Source organism: Falco cherrug, chromosome 2 (assembly GCF_023634085.1).
Source record: "Falco cherrug isolate bFalChe1 chromosome 2, bFalChe1.pri, whole genome shotgun sequence".
Taxonomy (NCBI): domain Eukaryota; kingdom Metazoa; phylum Chordata; class Aves; order Falconiformes; family Falconidae; genus Falco; species Falco cherrug.
In genome coordinates, this window is record NC_073698.1 from 2135892 (window position 1) to 2156933 (window position 21042).

General features: G+C 45.4%; 1 protein-coding gene across 6 annotated transcripts in view; it reads left to right on the top strand.

The window, feature by feature from the left end:
• The window catches only part of GDPD5 (glycerophosphodiester phosphodiesterase domain containing 5), a 210348-nt gene that overhangs the window by 87981 nt on the left and 101325 nt on the right, over positions 1 to 21042 (top strand). For all 6 annotated transcript variants that reach the window (XM_055702237.1, XM_055702238.1, XM_055702235.1 and 3 more), the window contains one exon: positions 12521 to 12695. In XM_055702237.1, coding sequence (XP_055558212.1) covers positions 12579 to 12695 — 117 coding nt within the window. In that variant the 5' untranslated portion in view covers positions 12521 to 12578. Of the gene's footprint in view, positions 1 to 12520; positions 12696 to 21042 lie in introns of those variants that run through there.

The window sequence follows — 21042 nt, forward strand, 5'->3', positions numbered from 1 at the left end:
TGCTTGTGTGCATCGTCCTGGAAACTGAGGCCTCTGGGAGGGTTGCACTGGCTATTTCACTTAATCTTGGACCTGTCAGGTTGATTGGGTGGGAAGGGGACATCGGGAAGTCTCTACTTAGTCTCAGCCTGCTCAAAGCAGGGTCAGCACTGAGCTCAGAATAGGTTGTTGAGAGCTTTGTCCAGTCAGTTCTTGAAAATCTCCAAGAGTGGACCTTGTGGAACCTTTCAGCAATACCTCTATCATCAGAAGCCTTCCTGAGTCAGAATTGGTGTCTTCAGGTCTGAGAGCTGTGGTCCACATGTCCTCCATGAACCTTTCAAACAGCTTTCAGAGCTCATCATGTCTGGCATTCCCAGGCATGAGGCAGCAGGTCCTATTGTTCCTTCATATCACGTGCATTCATGCTGTTGGATTTGCTGAGAACCTTGGTATTTCCCATTGCGTGCCTACATAATAAATATCAGTCAACAATCCTTCTGTATTCATCTCCTAATCCAGGCTGACTTTGTTGAACTCTCCTGGGCTTCATCAGTTACCTGGTGACATTTGAGAGTGCTTTATCCAAAAATGACTACCTAGGAAGCCTTTCCAGTGTCAGATAGTCTGTCTTGATTGCTCCAAATCAGTCCAATTGCAATGAGAAGGCCAGAAGCTCTCCAAAATCAGGGAGCTGGAGTTGACTTCTCTGAGTCTCTCACATGATCAGGTCCTGCTGACTATCTTTTTTTTTTTTTTAATTATTTTTGCCACAGCACATCCAGTGTGTTTGTAGTGGGAAAGGAGTTAGCTGTGCAATTAGAGTCTTAGCAGATTAATTTATGTGCTCTTGGTGTAGGAAGCCAGAAAGGTATCCGGCTTGTAGGACAAGGGAGCCACAGAAGCCGCCAACTGCTATGAAGCAGTGCATGTTTGCTTTAGAAATGGGAGCAGAGATGACGTCTTGGAAGATGTGGAGGGGATAAGTCTTGTGCATGCAAGTCTTACTGACGACGTGACTGGTGAAGGCATTTTGGGGCTGCGCTGCATGCGCTCGCTGTGCGCGGAAAGGGAGGCAAGGAGCAGCAAGTATGGGAAAGCAAGTTTGCTCCTTCGCTAATTTAGCTTCTCTGTTGAAGGCTGTTTCTTGCAGCCGTATGGAAGGAATCAATCATAGGAAATAAAGAGCTTGTAATCCACTTAACTAGGACTTTCCACCTCTCATTAAGCGCAAGACATTCATGCTGAATTCTGTGGATTGCAGTTGCACAGCAGATGTGCAAAGTATCGATTGTAAAATGAGTCTTGCTGTTGTCACCCCCCCCCTTCAATTAAAGCGTGTGCAGTGGGTGTGGAGGCGTTTTACTTATTCTCAGATGAGTGTTAGAGTGTTATTGGCATGGTTCACACAGTTTTCTCCTGCTGGCAGGAACCAAACTTTCAGCAGTGCAGCAGGGAACGTGTCTCAGGGAAAGCAGATGACAAGCCCTCTACCAGCCATGTGTTGGACAGGCTTCTGCTTCAGCAGCAAACACCTTCCAGAGAAGATTAAAATTGCCCCTTGGAGGGTCAGCTAATACAATCCATGTGTGATTATGGTGAACTCTGCATGGCTGTGTGTAGGGGAGGGTAGTCGGGGAGGGGGGAGAAAAGTGTGTCTATAAAGGAAGCGGCTTGTCAGGGTGCGCAGGTTCAAAACCGGTTCTGCTTCCACTTAATCCTTCAGCAAAAGCACATGCTGAAAGTGGATAAGGCTTGATGTAAACTTTTGTTTTGCAGCTTGGTAAAGATGGCAGAACTCTCGGAGTCTGTGGAGAGGAAAAATATGATGTGATATTTTAAGTTTCTTAAATATTTTAAAAAATTTTGTCTGTGCTTGAGCCCCTTCAGAGTTTTCTTCAGGATCTAGCTGTGTTCCTAGATCTTGTTTTCCACTGATGGCTTTTCCTCTTTTCTCTCACCTTGGCTGTCTCTGTGCTCAGCCCTGCTGATGTGATTTCATCACCCAGACCATGCTGGTATCGCAGTGCATTCTCTTTCAGATGATCTTTAGGCAACAGAGGTTTAACACGGGGTCTCTTAGTAAAAATGCAGCCTCCTTTCCCTTCCAACTTCTCCCAGACCTGTTTGGTGCTTTCCTGCATGTCTGTTTGGTTTTGTGGCTCAAGCTTCCTCTGCCATGTCTTCTGCCAAGATCAACAGCCACTCCTGGTGCTGTCTGTCCTTGTGTTGTCTCGCCCCAGCTTAACCGTTGAGCTGTTATTTTTTTCGTCTTAACTGTTGAACCGCTGTGTACTTGTGCTGGTCCAAGCATTTCTGGCACGCTGTCCCAGGGTGACTCTTCCAGGCATGGTGCCAAGGCAGTGCTCACCACTGCTCCAAAGTGATGTGCTGTGATGACTTTGTGTGACCTGTGTGTCTTCCTCCCCAGCGGAGCTGATGGTCCGAGACCAGATGCATACTGGAATCACTATGCCCTGTACGTGCCTGGGGAAGTCAGGGGCACTTGGGTGTATTTGGCTCTGTGCCTAGTAAAAACCCTCTGTCCCCAACCTGTTCCAGTGGCTGGTGCTGGCTGTCACCCAGAGGTTCCTCCCTGCGGTCCCTCCACCGTTTACCAGCAGTGGCATAAATTCAACGGTTGGCTGTTGTAACATGGAAACTCCTGACTGCCTCCTGGATGCTGCCCTCCCTCTTCCCAAACACTGCCATCCCTGCTAGCTGGAATACTACTTGAATGCAGGAAAACTTTAGCAGCGTGACTGGCACCTCTTCCAGTTGACTTGGCTATGGGTTTCAGAGCCCTTATTTTGAGCAGCACTAGGATGTCCTCGTCACTCTTTCTATTTAACCCATTCAGCACCTTTTGGTGCCTGACTGAACTTTTTCAATGCATCAAGCCCATCTTTCTGAAGGACAAAAAAGCACCCTGACTTTTTAAACAAATTTTTTTTTGGTCCTCCTGGATGCCACTGAGGAGCACCTCCTTCAAGGTGATACTGGCAAGGCCCTCTTGGAAAGTCTAGTTGGCTTTTTCTTAGGTAGTAAAACTGCAACTTGGTATCTGCTAAAGTCCACTGGTTTCCTGGCAGTTTTTAGCTTGGAAGTTAGTCTTGGCTGCATAGGTTGGGGTACACTCCCGCACAGTCTAACAGTTGTGCAGCAGTTGGGCTGCTGTAGCTTTTCACATAAAACTGTTTGCATTTCTAATCGTGGTCAGTGACTCTGATGCAACACAGACTCCTAGCTTTTCTCAGCCAGAAGGCACTATGTCGAGGAAATGTGCTTATAGGACTAATTAACTCCTTGGCATGGGAATTCAGGGTGTTGCTGTTACTGCCTTTATAATTTTTTCTTCTACCTTTTTTTTAATATTATTACTCTTGGCTGGGGGTGGTGGGTACAGGATGACTCTTTCAGCTTTGCTTACGACAGAATTCATCATTATTCTACTGCCGTAACATAAACGTTTCTGTGCCTGCTGAACGCTGGTCTGTCTTGCCTGACACTTGCTGGCCTTTCTTGTCCAGCACAGGAGATGTCCTACTATGGGCACCCCAACTTGGGCCTCCCCTGTGACATACTCTGAGATGGAAGCAGACTTTTGACATATCCACCAGCTACCCTGAGGTGGGATCAGCTCTGCTCATGTCACTTAATGCTTTTTTTCTAGCTTGTTTGGGTACTTTTGACTTACCCCAACCATCTGTCTCTGCAGCAGCTAATAGCTGACTTTCTCTGCTGGGAAGAATGGGGTTTTATACGTCTTGGGCTGCCTAAAACTTCTGTTTGCTACTTTTAAAAGCCAAGAACCTCATTAGACTTGCAGATGGGAGCACATCATGAGTTGTTGCCCGTCTCTCCACCAGTCCCCAGAAGATCAAACTCTTCATACTCGGATTGCCAGGAAGTCTTTGGCAGAGGAGACCAAAATTATCCTGTGTTTCCTCTTAATTAAAAGTCTTCGTGCCCCATCTGTTTTGCCTGCTGCTTCCAGTAACTTCAGAATCTGTTTGTGGTTTCACCTGAGTTTTTTTTAGATATTAGGTATTTATTTATTTTTAAGAATAGTGGAGGTGTGGGAGACAAGGCTTACAGGGCTTGTTAATAATGAAGAGTAGCATAGAGGAGACGAGCCAAACAAGGCAAGGGGGAAGCTGTTTTTTGAGGTCTCTTGTTGAGCCACAGAGGTTTATTACACAGGAACTACCCTCATGGCAGGAAAAACTTTGAGCAGAGTTCGTGTTTTGGCCACTCGTATCTAAGCAGGAGCCAGAGGCTTGGGAAGATGGTCTCTGCTGCATTAGCTTGCTCTCAGAACTGTTGTGCTTTGGAAAACCAACTAATAAATTCCAAAGCAATGTGGACTCTTTGGTCTTTTCCAACTAGGGAAGCCTGGGAGATGTCGGGCGTGTTTGTTTATTACCTGTTATTTCATAGTCTGAAGTGACTTTAGTCTCCTTTTGCGCATAAGTCTTTGGTCTGCATTACTTCTTATTTCTCTGATTCTGGAACTGCCTAGGCAAGACGGCATCCCAGGTAAACATGTGGAGTGTCCTCATGGCTTTTCTGTCGACGTCCAACTTTCTGTTGGTTTCCTAATTTCTGAGCATTGAGCAGAACACACTTGAAGCGGTGACACTGGTTTCCAGTGAACAGTTACTTATAGAACAGGTAGGCACAGCTCATGGGATTCCTTGCATGTATTTGTCAGCTCTCATCTGTTACCACCTAGGTCTCCGTTTCTGAATACCTGTCTAAGAAGAATCTGAACTGACCGTGAACTGGATTTTTTTGTGCTTTGTCCATCCCTAGTGGTGTTTGCCAAGACAAAGTAAGTTGATCTTTGTCTTGGACATTGCAGCTGCCACCTGGGGTTATTGCAGAACCATATTGCTGCTGTCTTTTGAGGATATGCAGATGCAAACTGTTGTTTACATAGAAATTGAACTAAATGGGGAATTCTCTTTACTGGGACTAAGTTTGCAATATGTGATCTCCTTGAGGGCATGCTTGAAGGAAAGGACTCTGCTGTGATGTGTCGTGTAGGTACAATCTGAAGTCAGGCACTGTGTAACCACAGCCATCACAGACAAAAATGCATCGTAGTCCTACTAATATTAAAAAAAAATAAAAATATCTGTGTAACTGGTATTGGTCACCTCCCAGTGTGGGGGTAGGAGAGAACCTGGCTTTCCTCAACAGCTTTGAATGTAGCAGCAGGTGTTGAGTTTTCAGAGCTGTGCCCAGGCCTTGACTTGCAAGGTTTTATTGCAAAGGCTTGTGCAGAAAGCGGAGGTTGCATTTGGTTATTGCTCTGCGAGAAGTTTGTGCAGGTTTTTCTGGTATCCTGTTCCGCTTCTTCAACCCTTTTAAAATGCTAGGCACCCAGTATGCCCTTAGTTTGTGGAAAACGTTAAGAAGCTAGATTGCAGAGGGCATTAGTACATACTGTGCTTATTTATTTAGTGAGATTAAAGTCTACGTTTTTCTTCTGTAATCTCTTTGAAGTGTTTATCTTTTGAAGTCTGAATTTTCATTAACTGGAAGTGTACAGCCCCCAAACTACATGCTGCCCTAGTTTCAAAGTGTTATTGTTCTTAATTTTTTTAAAAAAATTAAACAACAGGCCGGACCCATAGGGGCTGCACGTCAGCCAGATCCTGACTATTTAGGTCACCACTTGCCACTTTGTGAATCAAAGTGGCTCTGCAGGCTGTCTCCCTGGATTAGGATGTAGTCATGGGGTTTGGCATTACCAGACATCAGGGGAATGGTGATGTTTGCCTCCAGAGATGTGCAAGTTCTCTAATAAATCAAGATATGGCCTGTAGACCTCTCTGTCAATATTAATTTTTTTTTAATTTTACCCCACCCCTTATTTTCTGTCACTATGGCAGCAGCACTTGGCTTTTAGGACAAGGGTGTTCTACCAATGTGTGCTTTCCTGCATCAGTTCTCATCCAAAAGACTCCATTTATATACACACATGGCAAACTTTGCTGCAGATTATCTTGTTTGTTTGTTTGCCAGGGAAAAAATTCTAAATGGCAACTGGCATTTTAACACATCTGCTGTTCTTATTTGTACAGAGACTCTGCGGTGTTATCTGTATAAAACAATGTTTGTAGCCTGGGAAAAGTGGGTGGGAGACCTCTAACCCAACCCAGTTTCCACAGCAGGGAATAACAGTGTATTGGAAAGAATAACCCTGCTGGGTCATCAAGAGGTCTTGAGCCGTCGGGGGGGTCATTACCTGGGCACCTTCCACCACTGAAATGCATCACCATGGCAGTTGAGGCTGTGCATGGCTTTGGGGTGTTCTCTTACCGTTCTTGCCTTGAAATTAAATCTTGATCTTGCAAGTTGAGATGCTCTGGGTCTGGGCCAACAAAATGTGGAAAGTACTGCTCGGTGTGTGTGTGCATATATATTTCCCCCTGTGGGAATGGCTGTAGCAAACATCCCTTTGTTAGAGCTGTTCTGTTATTAAACAGATGGGAATAGCGTCCCTCTTCCATTTCCATCTTCTGAGTCGGGGAAAGTGAAATTGCATTACTCCGATTTGGATGAGTTCAGTATGTTAAAGAAAAGGTTGCCATGAAAGCCATGAAGAGTCCTTGAAAGTGTCAAGAGTTTAGATCAGTTCCATGAAGCGCTTTAAATCACTTCAGCCCTGGCTGGGCAATAGAGGAGATTTCTTCTCTGCATGGAGAACTGGAGGGTTTGCTCTGGAAGAGCTGAACTTCTATTGTTTAGAAAGTATTTAAGGAAAATCGGGATTTTGCGGTATAATTGGGGAAACATTTCAGGAGGCTTACAAGAATATCAATAGGCATAACTGGTTATCAGTGATGTTCTCACCTGATTGGTATAGGTAATTATTTGCTTAACAAGGTTTTAAGCATAACTAGCTTGCTAGAAGTTTTAATAGAGATGGAGATGTTGAAACTCTACAGAGATTCTTGACAAACAGTGATCCCATGAGTCACCAATGAGAGGAAAACCACTTCTTTTAATGTGGAAATCAGTAGAATCTGTCAAAGCTCTCTTAAAATGGGTTAGCTTAAAAAAAAATCTCAAACAACCCTGGAATTTCTATTTTCTGCATTTATTTGCATTGCAAGTGGGGCAAGCTTCCTTGGGCCTGATTTTTGGGAGACTGCACCGCAGAGCTTGGGGCCCACTTTGGTTTTGAGTGTCCCACTGCTGCAATGGCCTTTTGGCCTCACCAGATATAGGGTGAGGATGTGGAAATATGGCTGTGATGGTGTTTCTCTATTATCCCCCTCACTCTCCCAGCAATTTGCCTCTGAAACCATGGGAGCCTCCTTGTGGAAAGCCCAGGCTTTCCATTTGGTAGGTCTTTTCAGCCATGTCTTGATAGATGGAGATGCTGAAGACCACAGGTGTTCTCCACATCTTGATGGCTGGGGATCTTGTAGAAGACCACAGGTGTCCTCCTCTCCCCAAGTGCTTGGGTTTGCACACTCCAGCATCTCCTTAGGCTTCGGGATTCACAAGCATGCATCAAAGCATCCTTGGCTCTCTTTTGATTCTTCTTGGATATGCTCATCCAGTTTAGGATTAAGTAAGGGGTCATGTGCTTATCACGCTGAGCCTCAGGGTATTTGGGGGAAGGCTGGAGGTAGCAGGTCAAGGTAAGGCAAGCGGGAGCCTATAGCTCTCTTCTCTCCCCACAGCTCCCCCAGACCACCCTGACCAAACCATACGGGTATTCAGAATAGCGCTGCCGATACTGCACATCCAGTGACACTAAGCTGCTTGTCTCTGGGATATTAAAAGGCTTGTCCCAAGATGCTGAACGAGATCAGTGTGACCTGTGTGAAACTGGGTTGACAGAAAAAAATAAAAACGGAGGGGGATTAAAGGGATGGGCTTGGACTGTACCAAGCCTTGTGAAAGGGTTAGATGCTATTAAACCCGCTATTCTGTGGCTTCATTCACATTATTTACTCAGTGCACTTCAGGACTTGCGCTGCTGCTCTTCCCTTCGCTAAAATGACAGCACTGAGATGGTTTAACAGTCGGTCCCAATGGCTCTGTTCCCTCTCCACGCCAGGTTTCTGAGTATCGCTCTGAGGCTACAGGGATGGACGAGTTAACTCATAGAGACAGAGATCCAAATTTTTAGGCCAGATCTCCCCAGAGAGCTTTCCTTTTTAAATTTGCAACTTGAATTCTCTCTTGCTTCCCCCCCTCCCACCCCTTAGAAGCTGTTTGGTAAGGAATAATGTGTCACAGGCTGTAATGGATACCTACAGTCCAGCATCTCAGGAATGCAGTGTGTGCTAATTAGGCATCCTGGAGCTTTCAGAAAATGCTTCCACTGTATATGCAGATGGACTCTACCCTGCTCCCCCTTTTTGGGGAAGCTAGCTGGCAAACTCAGTTATTCAGCTCTAAGAAGTTTGTAGCCGTTGGCAGATGATGCATCTTTAAAGTCAAGGTTGATAGCTTGTGTGGGTTTGTTTTCTATTTTATTCCCCCACCCCCTGTGTGTGTATGTGTTGCTGAATGTAAATAATTAATATATGTTGTCTTGCTTCCTGTTTTCACTTCTGTATGTAATGCTAACCAGCAGAGGTTTGAATCATTCATAGCCTGCTTTCTCCACCTCAAAGCCGTAGATGTCATGGGAACAGTGGTACGGACTTTCTGCTTCTCTCCATTAAATCAGTTTCTGGAAGCAGAAGTAAGTATTCCGTCCCTGCTCGTGACCAAGCAAGGGTCTCTGGACAGATGGTATCAGCATGGTTTTTTCTGGAGTAGCATCTTGCTTGCTGTGTTTCAGTTTCTTCCTGGATCTCGTGTTACCATTCAGGGGGGCGTGTGGTGGGGAGGATGGGTGATGTTTTGTGCGTTCCTTTCTGTTGTGGGCTTTTATGCATCTGCTCATGGCATTTGTGGAGAAGAGGGAAGGATTTTAGGCTTGTAGGTTGTGCCTTGCGTGATTCATCTGCTTTTAGGAATGGCTTTTTTTTTTTAAAGTCTTGTGTTGGATTTCTTCTCTTTGTGCTTCTCCTCACTGCTTTTATGGACAGCAGCCTGAACCTGTGGGCTCCCATAGCATCTGCCTGTGCTGGGCTTCAGTGAGAGGAACCAGGGTGGGAGCTTCACGTGGTGGCTTATGGAGCCTTTACAGCTGCATTTTTCCCTTGCTTCAGATTTTTATCCTTCTGGCTGTTTTTAGTGGTTTCTGCTGCTCTTAAAACCTTCCAGCAGTGCCTTCTGGTGATACTGTTGGTGGGCAGGTGTGCTTTTGACTTGCCCTTTTGTACTGAAAACACTTGTGTCCCTCCTGAACTCCTCCAGGAGATTGGGAGATGCTGGATTAGATGCTGTTGTGGGAGGCTGATAGATGCTCTTCTGAACCGGATGATAAGCTCAAAGTTTTTGCATCTACTGTGGGTGTTAGTGTTTCTGGTAGGATTTTTCTTCAGGGAGAAGGCTTGATTGCTGGTCTCTCTGCACCTCGGAAGTGCACTTATACCTTACTAAAGCAGTGCTGTTTAAAAAGTCTTTGGTGCCTCCACTCTCTCTGGTTGTGCAGCAAAGTTCATGCCGATAGCTTTGGACATGCAGTCATGAGAGGGATGTTTGTATCTCAAACAGGCTGAATCAGGGATCCTGGTGACAGCACTGAGATGAGGACTCTTTGTGTACCTGCTAACTTGTGGTGCTTGCCCAAGCTCACCCTATTCTCTTCACAGCCTTATCAGTTGCCTCCTGCGAGTTGTGCTGTGAAATTTCAGTGGGGGACGTAAGTGCTGGAGCTTCAACTTTGCTAATGGAATGATGGATCCATAACAGGAGTTATACTATTTCCAAAGGGCAGCCTCTGCTCTTAGACTCCCTGACCTTCAGAAGAATTGGATTTCTCTTTGGAAAGGCCAGGGTTTGCCAGCCTCGGCCCTCTGTATGTGTATGGCTGGTGCACAGCACCTCTTTCCCAGGTGTCTGGGCTGGAGAACAGCTTCCCTGAAGAGTGGAGCGATGAAATGCTTGAGTGTACCCCTTGTGTTCGAGTTTGCAATGCAATTCTTGTAAGCTAGCAAATAAAGCACGTGGTCTAAGCTTTTATAGATGGAGGTGGTCTGCCTGCCCCCTTGCTTTGTGCGACTAAAGCAGGAGGAGGTGGAAACCGGGAGAGATTAATTTGTGAAGGATTTCCTGTAACGGCCGTAGCCTGCTGCGTTTTTGGGACGGTAATGTGGGGCTTGGCAGCAGATTTGTTAACAATCTGTGTGTAATTTTTACATCTGCTTATGTCCCACAACATCTTTTACATCACTTCCTGCTTAGGGTCTTCAGGGCAGAGATGATGGCGTTGTCCAAGACCCTTAAGTAGCATCTAACTTTGCACGTCCTCCGTGTTTCTGCCCTATTCGAACTGACAGTTGTTTCTGCCGGTGATGGGGAGGGCAGAGTGGGGAAACACACTTTGTAGGGATGATCTCGAAACAGGCAAAAGCTGGAGATAGGAGGCAGCTTGTGCGGTGACTAATGCTGAGCTTTATGAATAGCATGAGAAGAGATGACATGCAGGCAGGGAGGTGACCTCAAGCGTGAGGCCATGGAGGTGGTACAGCAGCGCTTAGGGGCAGATGAGCTGGGAGAGCATGGGTGAAGCGATCAGCCTACAGCTCTTGTTTCAGGCTGGATGTGTTTGTGCCTCTGTCCTGCATGCCCTCCCTGAGGGGATGAGCAGAACCACGCAGGGATCCAGGCCGGCTGCCTATCAGTCTGTAAGTCCTGTACACCTAGTGTCCTCTGCCCTGGGTCGACGCCTGGCGCAGCGCCCAGAGCATTGCAGAGAGGTTTGCTGAAAGGACAAAGCTACACTTTGTATGTCTGTCTTAAGAAGAAGCCGGAGGTTCTGTGCCTTGTGGACTCTGGAGGCAGCGTGCTGTCACAGTCTGGTGGGCTTTGAACCCACACCAACCAACTAGCGCGATCTGTCTGCCTCCAGGATGCTGAGTCCTCATCAGAGACAGTCAGGACAAGGCTGTCCTTGGCTGTCGGTATGAAGCATAGAGTAAACAGACTCAAAGAAGGATGGAAAACTGGAAGGGTTGAGCTATCTCTGTCCTCACTGACATTTCTGAACTGCCAGCGTTTGCGATGTGTGTAGCATACCCTTATACATTAGCCATAATGAAAAATATGGTAAACCCCATTCTTGGAGGCATCTTTCCATGGGCTGTGGCAATGAAAGGCTCTTAGGTGGCTCGGGTTATCTCCTTAAGCTGTGTCATGCTTTGCTGATGCTGCTGAGGGTGTTGCTACTCAGAACTATCATAGCTTTTTGCACGACCTGAGTGCAGGGGATCCTGCATCTAAGGAAATGAAGGGTTTCCTCTAGAGAGGGAGATTTCCTTACTGCCCACACATCAAGCATGCGACTGTGCACACTCTGGAAAGGTAGCTAAGCATGTAGGATGCTCAGCTGCTGTTGAACATCCCTCATCGCACACTGTCTGTCCACATACCAGCCATGTGTGGGGCTGTGGGTGTATGCTTGTGCACCAGAAACCGGTGGAAAACCCCTGGTGAGAGTTAAGTGCAGCTGAGAACAGCATGACGCCACCAGACTGGCAAATATTTGCTCTGAGGTTCCCATCCCTGAATGCTGACTCTATGAATTAGTAAAAGCATATGATTACTTGGCTTGTTCTTGTTACGAACCTCACCAGAGACAAAAATGAGTGTGTGTGTGTATATATATATATAAAACTTTAAAAAAACAACCAACCCAACCCTGTGATGCACAAAGCATGTAATTGATGGAGCAGAGTACTTTCCTTCAAAACAGTGATGTTCCTGTGATGGTAAATCAAGAGTTGCGTTGGAGTCAGTCTGGTCCTTTGGGAGCGAATGTGGTTTGGTGGAGAGGGGATCTCTCTCCTGGGTGAAGGCTGCAACCAGCTCTGCATCCCTGTGAGTGCTTGTGTGAGATGCCTATAAAGAAGAGGGTAACACCTGCCTCTTCCAGTGCGCACAGAGGTGTTAGTTCCTTGTCTGGGACCGCTTTGCAGGCTCCATGGGATGCTCAAGATAAACTGATTTATCTTGGCTGGGTTTCAACTTTACAGAGGTCTCTGAATCAATTTTAAGGTTGTGCTTGCAGAGGCTTTAGTTCTTTACGTTTCAGTCATTCATAAAAATCTAATCATCTGGGCTGCAAATAAGCAGTCTGCTGCTCTTGTCCTTGTGTGGCTTTTCTTACTGATAACTCCTGTGAATACATTTGCTTTTAGTGGTGTGGGAGAAACTGCACAAGGAAATAAAACTTGCAAACTAATTAAACTTCGCAGCTTGTTGAGTAACAAGGCAGAGATGCTGGCAAGGCTGGGAATAGATCTGATTATCATTCCTCCTCTCGATAGCCAGAGGACATGGTTAATTATTAAATTGCTTGTTAATGTATTGAAATATTGCTTGGAATTTTTAATTTCCTTTTTTGTTTTAACATCCCCCCACCCCCTTCCTTCTTTTTTTTTTCTTTCTTTTGCTGAAGGGCGCTCCCAGGACCTGATGGATTTCTGATACCTCGCTCCTGAGGGGCTGGAAGGAGCATGGTTAAACACCAACCGCTGCAGTACTACGAGCCGCAGCTATGTTTGTCCTGTCTGACCGGGATCTACGGCTGCCGCTGGAAACGGTACCAGCGGTCACATGATGACACCACCAAGGTAAGTAGTTGACTGCGTCGCCTTGTCCCACACACTTTGGATGGAGAGTTGTTGTGGTCTTGGTTGACAGTGCTGGGTATTTGAGTAGTTGTTGTTGGCTTGGATAGACCACGGAAATCATTGGCCCCGTGGCTGGAGGTCTGCGAGAGGTCCTCACCGTGTGGTTGATGCAGCAGATGGCCTTGGTTAGCTGGTCGTGTTTTCAAAGGGGTTCATTGGTATGGCCAGATCTGTTTGTATTTTTCTTTTTTTGTTACTAGGGGAGACTTCTGTTTTATTCCTTGCTCTGTGTCTTATTGGTATGCTTGCAGTTTCTCTGTCTCAGAGTGCAGGACCCACATTTCTGCCTAGTCTCTAGCTTTTATGAAAATAAGTTTGTAGGTAGGGAAAGGCAGCAGGAGGTGAGAACTAGCTGGGGATAAATGGAGCGCTGTTAGAGGTGACTCTTCCTTCCTCCAGATAAATGCAGTTTTTGAGAGCTCTGGCAGAGGGAATCCAGGCAGCGGGGCTGGACTTGCACCTTCCCTGTTATTTGGGGCTGCGAGATGGGATCTTGTGAGACCCTATGTATTCATAGTAAGAAGTGTAGAAAAAACCTGCTGTCAAAGCGATGCTGTTACATCTTCTGGGTAATGGTTGTGTGTTGCTGTTCTTCGGTGCTCTCAGCTGTCTCTTTGGTGGTTTGAGTACGTTGTTGTTGTTGTTGTTTTGGTTTTCTGTTTTTTAGTGTGCTTGTTTCTTGAGTTTTGGTTTGGGGTTTTTTAAGTTCTGTTTCTTCTGGCAATGCTCCCAGGAGATAATTCTGTTGCTTTTTGAGGGCTTAGTTTAGCTCTGGTGACAGTTAGCGTCTCTGTTTTGTTTTTAAGTCTATAACCAGGGATCTTCCTGGCTGCGGAGTGCTTTTCCTCTGGAAAAGAGGCTGTTAAGGAGAAACCACTTCTGGGTGGCAGATCCTGTGCCAAAAGTGCTCCTCATTCTGAATTGCATCGATTGGTGGTGCAGCTTGCCCGGAGCTCCCATGGGAATTGAAAAGTTACAGCTTGTGTTTGTGCAGCATAAAACAAATTTCCTTTTGCAAAGTAGAAATGTTTGTGCTGGTTTTCCTCCACTTTCAGCCTGGCCGGCTTAGTCTGAGCGACCACTTCTGAGCCAGCAGAGCTTTTCTTCAAACAAATACCCAGGCACATCCGTAGCGGAGGCTGTAGGTGGGTTTTTAAGACTCTGTCAGGAAAACAGTGGAACGTAATGTCTTGGCATCTGTGCATGTACTAACTTAAATACTCAACATGCCTAATTCTGTATGCCTTTATGAACCAGAGCATTATGCTTTTTAGCTAAAAAGCCATAGAACAATTGCAATTGACTTAATTTTTCAGTGAAAGCTGGCTCCACTCGCACTGATTTATTTTACAAAAAAATACCCAGTGGCAATCTTCCAATTCTGCTTGGAAATTCATTTATTTTTCTAGTGCAGAAAGGAATTTGTTGTGTATAAAGGTACTTAATCTAGGCTTAAAAATACGTCCAGTCTCAGAGCTGGTCTTTTTAAGGTCTGCATGAGGCCTTGACTTCCACTTTGTTGAACAGAGAAATGGAAATAACTGCTATTGCAGGAGCAAGAGAAGAAAGGCTAAAATTAGCTACAGGCTGCGCAAAACCAAGGCACGAAGAATCTGTTCCCATCTTGCTGTCTATGAAGCATCTTGCAGGTGTCAGTGCTGGAACGAGCAATGGTAGCACTGTATTTGAAGGGGACAAATGCAAATGAAGGCTAATTGTCCTCTGGACAGGTCTGTTTGCCAGCGCTTGAGTACTGCAGAGAATAGGTGTGAACTCTAGGATATGTGTGAGATGAGTGAGAAACCTCTTTTATTATTATTATTATTATTATTTTGCAAAATAATCCTTGGCTGTTTGAGCAAGTAGGTAACTTTTGCAGGCTGCAAACCAGTATCAGCATCCCTCTGCCTCTGTGAATGGGGTGGGAGGGCATTTCATGGTATAATACCATAGCAAAACTTAGGTGCCCATTTGCTTTACACAAAGACAGTGGCATTTTGATGATGATACCTGTTGTATTGCCCTGTATCTGACTTTGTAGTAACTCAGCCACTACAAGCCCAGAGTAGAGGCAATTGTAGTATAATACATGTTTTCCTGAGCATGGTTTCTATAAAAAGGTGTATGGTATACTTGAGACATCTTAAGTCTTGCGAAAACCTAGAACTCTGGGAAGGAAGGAATACACACATTATGTTTCTGTTCTTTAACTATCAGAAGGCAAGGCATGTATTCAGAGAGCAGGGTTTTTTTAGGATAGGCTATAGCGTGATTATCTGTTTTCTTTTTAGAAGATCAAACTTTCTTCAAACCCTTCACCTAAGTTTAGGTTATGACCCAACCTTGTGTCCTTGCAGTATTCTGCTGATGACTGTGAACATTTGGTTTTTGACTTGTGCTGCAGCTCAACAGCCAGAGTTTTAATGATTCCTCTCCTTTCCCCCCAAATGTATGCAGATCAGGCTTTCTACTACACGTTAAAAATTTACATGAAAAAGAGAATTTTAATTGTAAGCTTGCGTTCTAAATTTTTTGGGAGACTGCTTGCTAGAATTGTAATTATCTTTTCCTTTCCCCTCTTCTTTTGAGAATGGAAGAGAGGGGCTGAAAGCACCCAGCCTGCACTCGGTCTCCTTTTTAAATTTTGAACAGCTGCAAAATTCCTTTTTCTATTGTGTGCCTTTAGCTTTAATGGCAAGATTCCCTTTAACGTTTTTTAAATATTTAATGTTTATTTAATGAAAGACATAGAAAAGAGAAGAAATGGTCTGGCTGAGATTCAGAGCATTATATTCTCTTCAGCTGGTGTGAGGAAGCAATATCTGATCTAACTACAGCTTGTTCATCAGGTATTCGACCAAGGAAATTCTTATGAAGTCAGTGCATCATCTTAACAGGGCTCTATTGCCCTAAACACAGAAGCTGCGGGTAAATAAGCTTTGGCTTGTAGCTGCCATATATGCTTTTAAGGGTCTGAAGTTCAGATGGCAGCTTCAGAGGTAGCTCCCAGGTACCATGATCCTGTTGATGGATTGTCAGCAATTAAACGCAGAGAGCAGCACTGATAATTGCAGTGTATAAACTTGATGCTCTGCACACAACTTGTGTGCTTCACCTGAAATGAACTGCTGCTGGGTATTACAACACCAGAATAGCTCTTGCTTCTGGGGTAAAGTCCAGGGCTGGCAGCAGCCTCTTTTAAAATCCATCCAGAGATGTTGCAGGATCAGTATCCTTGTGGGAGATGTTGATGGGTTGCGTTGTATAAGCATGAAGTTAAATCTATCAGCTGGTTTTGTTCAGGGTTTGGGGGTTTTTCCTGTTGTTTTTAAAACCTTTGTTGTTTGTACACAGCAAGTATCACACCTGGGAAATCATCCTAGGGGGGAGTGAGGAAAGAGATATTCTGCAGAAGAAAACTGCAATGATTATTTTTTATCTATCCAAGAAACAGAAGAAGCCACTTCTATTGGCTGGCTGGTTTGTGGGTTTTCTTTGTTGAGGGTATTTTCTTCCCTCTGTTACTGTGTATTGAAAAATCTTGGGATCTGTTTTATTTCTCTTCAGTAGCCTGTCAAATAGGATAAAATATTATGACCACTTGCAAAGAGCTTTGGCTTCTCCGCTTAGCAGCAGGCATGGCTGACACTGTACTTCCCAACCATGAACCTATCTGAGATACAAGCTGAGGCAAACAAAATGTAACTGGGACCTCCTCTTGTCTCTCCCATTTCCCTTGGAAGCTTGCCATGCTTACAAAACTACCTTTTCCTTAAGAAAATTGCCAAGAATAGACAAGGATAGTTGCCTGGTTTGATTACATACAGTAGGAAGGACCATCACCACCTGGGAATAAACCCAAAATTTGCAGCTTTGGATCCCAGGTGACTAAAATGTCAAGATCCCTGTGACTCCTGCTCTTCAGTGTCATCTGCAACCTTTAAATGGAGGTCTCTTCATCAGCTTTCTGTGCATGGTGCACTTCACGATGCTTGTATAATCTCTCTTCTTCCCATTTCTCTTGTAAACTCTCAGAGATGATGTGTGTGAAAGGAGCAGTACTAGTGACAAAATCCCACTGCTCTCTGAATGCTGTAATCCTGCAGGTGTTAACCTGAGCATCGAATAAACCAAACCCTTGTTAAGAACCTGGGATGATGTTGAAACTGTTGCTAACGAGACCCACATCCAAGCTGAGGAGTGGATTTCTTTGAAAGCTTTGGGGGTGGTCAGGACTGGTAGGCAATGAAATGTGGGTTTGTGGAGTTGGATTTTGGGTATAATGTTAATGTTTTCTTGTCCTTAAAACAACAACTTGTTCAGAATCCAGCTTAAAAAAAAAAAATCCCTCTTATCTTTCAGTGAGGCTCTGTAGAGCTGATGCATATATTAACACAGCCTGTTTCAAGTCTGGGCCTCCTAGAAACCTCATATTTTTAAAGCTTGTTTTTGTGCATCAGAGGCATTGTCCCCCTCCTTTCTCAAGAGATCTCCATCAGGGAGGAGCACAGGGACCTGGCTCAAGAGCTGGAAATGCTGGTTGGTTGTACCCACCAGCTCCTGGTGTTGGGTTGCTACTCCTGCAACCCTTGCTTCCAGTGCTGCCGTTGGGTGGCATTTCCCCACTGCAGTATTTAGACTCCATTTCTATGTGCTACCAAGTGTCCCTGTTTCTCTGAGTTTTGTTTTTTGGGTTTTTTTTGTTGTTGTTTTCCCCTCCCTGAATATGTCCTTGCAGGTTGTCTTTTCCCCACCTGATATGTGGCTCCTCTGGTCCTACTAGTAGCTGCTGCAACCTTTCTTTTTCTGCTCCATCCTCTTCTGACAGTGGTAACTCAGTAATTGCAGCAGAGAGGTTTCCTCTTTGCTGTTGCTGTGTAGGCTTGCCGCTCCTGTCAGCGAAAGGCTGTGAAGGCTGGAGCAATGCCTTGTAGTGCGTCTGCTATTCTGAACCCAACAGCAGATGCTCCACAGTTTGTGGGGTTCAGGAGCTGCTGTTATGTGCTGATGAGTCACAGTCTGAGGGTCTTTGGTACCCACTTAATAAAAGGGCAGCACTAGCTGGATCTTACAGGCTCCTTGGGCGCACCTTGGGCCCTGGGGTGTTGCTCTATCGCTCTTGAATACCAGGCTTTTGTATCTTTGCTGGGGAAGACACTGAGAAGCGTTTATGAATGCCTTCCTGGGGCTGCTCTGATTTAGTGCACTAGAAGCTTAATAGGGCTTGGCAGAGCATCTCCACTTTCCTGACCTGAGGCCTCTGCAGCAGATGGCCATGGCAAAGCAAGGAGGAACTGAGAGCTTCCCAAGCCAACGAGTTCTTGCTCAGCACTCTCCAGGTACCCCTCCGTCCTCCCCAGTGCGATGTTCTGGTGTTAATAAATGGAACTGCTAATATTCAGGCAAAATACAAAAGCCTGTAATCAACACAACCTCCCATATTTATCTTGCAGTGTGTAATGTGGCGTAAGTCCGTCTGCCAGCTTGGTGTGTGTTGGGGTTTTTTTATTATTATTATTTTCTGTAACTGGTTTGACTGAGGCACAGAAGTAAAGCTGCTGAGATGACTTGGTGGTGGCTACCATTGAATTCTGAATGCCAGGAATCATCCTAATGTGGACACTTCTCCCCAGTACCTGTGGATATGCTTAGGGGCGTCCTGATGGCACTGACTGGTGCCTGTTGGCTTGGAGGTGAGGGGCTGGCAACAGTACGTGGTGTGGCCAACGCCACCAGGAATCACAGCTAACTTGGTGGGGCGTAGCTGGGTTCTCTGCAGCTTTAACTTCTCTGCCTGTGAACTTAGGGTCTGGGTAATATTATAAGTGGTCCCTGGGCAGGGCTGACCTTTTTAAAGGTGATTGATTAGCTCACGTAGCAATGGCTTACAGGCTTTCTAATACTTTGTCATTACTACTTTATTTAGAAACTTTGAAGTGATCCATGTGCAAGCTCCCTGTGATAAACGGCCAGGCCAGCCCCCCTTGGCTACACAAAGGTGCCTTGTGACTTTCCCAACGTTATGGGCCTCCAGGGTTTTATTCAGTTTGTGGCATTTCCTTGTTACAGCTGCCAGATGTGCTCCTTCCAACTGTTGTTTCTTTATGCATTGTACTAATAAGCTGGGTGAAGAATTACATTGCTGGAGCCAGTCATCCCTCCTTCCTCCCGTTTGCTCTTGTACCTTTTCAGGAGGATATAGCAGATGTTGTTTCTTCTGTGCTCCTTGAAGGGACTGTGTGCATTGGGTTGCCTTAAAGTATAATTGGGGAAGGTGAGCTCAACGTTACTGAATGTCAGTAGGTTGTTTCCCTAATGAAACCCACGCCAGATGCACCACAAAGTCCCCAAGTGGCTGGTGAAGCTCCAAAAACAGAAGAGCAAACCAAAAGAAGATTGTAGGGATGGACTTTTGCTACCCCCAGTTTTCATTCTGCGTTGCAGTGAAAACCGACCTTGAATGAACAGTTTAAACCAGGGCTGAATAATTAGTGTGTCTGTGGTCTGCGTAGGCAAGTAGATCTGAGGATCCATGGCCAAGTGCTGTGTGTGCAAGAAAAAGAGGCTTTGGGCTGTTGAGGAGGGAATGGGGGGAGCAACACCTTAAAGTTAGGAGAGGGTATAGGGATAAAAGGGACCTTTGTACCCTTTAAAGATCCCCAGACAACCAGGACAAAACTGGACTTGTCCTGTTTCTGATATTCAAGAAATCTCCACGTTTCCTTTGTCCTTATTCCAGCAGCAGCAGCCTGAGGTGATGGCTCCTGTATTATTTTTTTTATTATTATTATCCCCCCCCCCCCCCTCCCTTTATCTCTGCTTTCCAGACAGAAGTCTATGCTGCCTGTGTTTCCCAGGAAATCAATTACACGTTATCAGGGGGTTTAGCCAAGCCTTTCCTAGAAAGTCTTTGGAAAGCAATGACTTCAGACTTGCCACGCTCAGCCTGGGGGAGAAGAAAGTCTGAGAGCGGATACGGTGGATGCCTTGAAGCGCTTGAAGATAAGTGGTGCTGAAGGAGGAAACTTTAAAGGCTCACATGGTTGGCTGTGAGAGCACTGGTTTCTGATCTCTTACTGGAGTGAGGTTGTGGAGAGGGAAGAGGGAGCAGAGCTGGAAGGCTTCCAGAGGTGGCTGATGGAAGAGGTGGGAGGAAGCGGTAGCCCGTTGCCTCATGCCCTGTGTTGGGAAGGCTGATCTGAGACATGAAAGTTGTGGCTGTTGCCAAAACAGCCACCAAAAATAACTTCAGGTGCTCAGCTTGAGATTGAGAGATGTTCACCCTGATAATTTTCCTTGAGGTTTCTCTCTGAGTTCCTCCTTGGATGTTTATGACTCTGCCAGCGTTTCCGTGACAATCATCCAGGTTTTGGTACTTGGAGGCAGGGGTTGATGGATCTATTGCCTCCTGATGCAGTGTGTCCCATCTGGGATACTGCAGTACAAGACTTACTGAACAAGTTTGCTTTGTTACTTTTTAAAATCTGGATAATACAAAGGTGTGGTTTGTGGTTTGGTTTTTTTAGTCCATTGACCAGCTACAGATGTGTTTAAGGCAGAAGATACTTAGGCTGATGCATCCCTTTGCGCCTTCCTACCACCCAAGAAGTGGTTGCACAAATCAATTAAAGCAACCCAGTGCAAACCCAGGGAGAAGCAGAGTTTCCTCCAGTCTGTGCCCACAATACAGGGTGCTGTGTTATAGGGGGTAATGGTAATTGTAATTAAAAAAAATAAAAATTGAACACGGTAAATGTTGTAGGTGATGGTACAGCATGCGTCGGCTGCTGCTGAGCTATCAAAACATGCTTTTTAAAATGAGTAAGTTCTTAGAATCATTTCAGGTTGGAAAAGACCTTTAAGATAATCAAGTCCAACCGTGTTGAGGTCACAGCAAAGAGATGGGGGTTGCTGGGGCACATGTAAGAGGAATGGAGAAATACAGAAATGCTCAGAGCCAGATGCATCTCCCTGTCCTTTTTGCAAGCAGCATCGCTTAAACATCAGCAGTGCTCACTTAGCAGGAAATATTGGAGAGCTGCTTTCATGGCGATTAGAAACCAAACTGCCCCTTTATGATTTAAATAAATGTTTTATGCAGATGTCCTGGTTGGTGTGTGTTGTGAGAGGTGAAGGCACTGGGTTTGTTATGGCACATGGAGCCACTGAAGATGCTCGTTAGAAAGCAGCACTGTTGTTGGAGGAGCTGCATGGCTGCTGTGCTTTGGGAGATGGTGTTTTTACATTGCGTATCTCCTAATCCATGGTTAAATAAATGCAAAGTGTC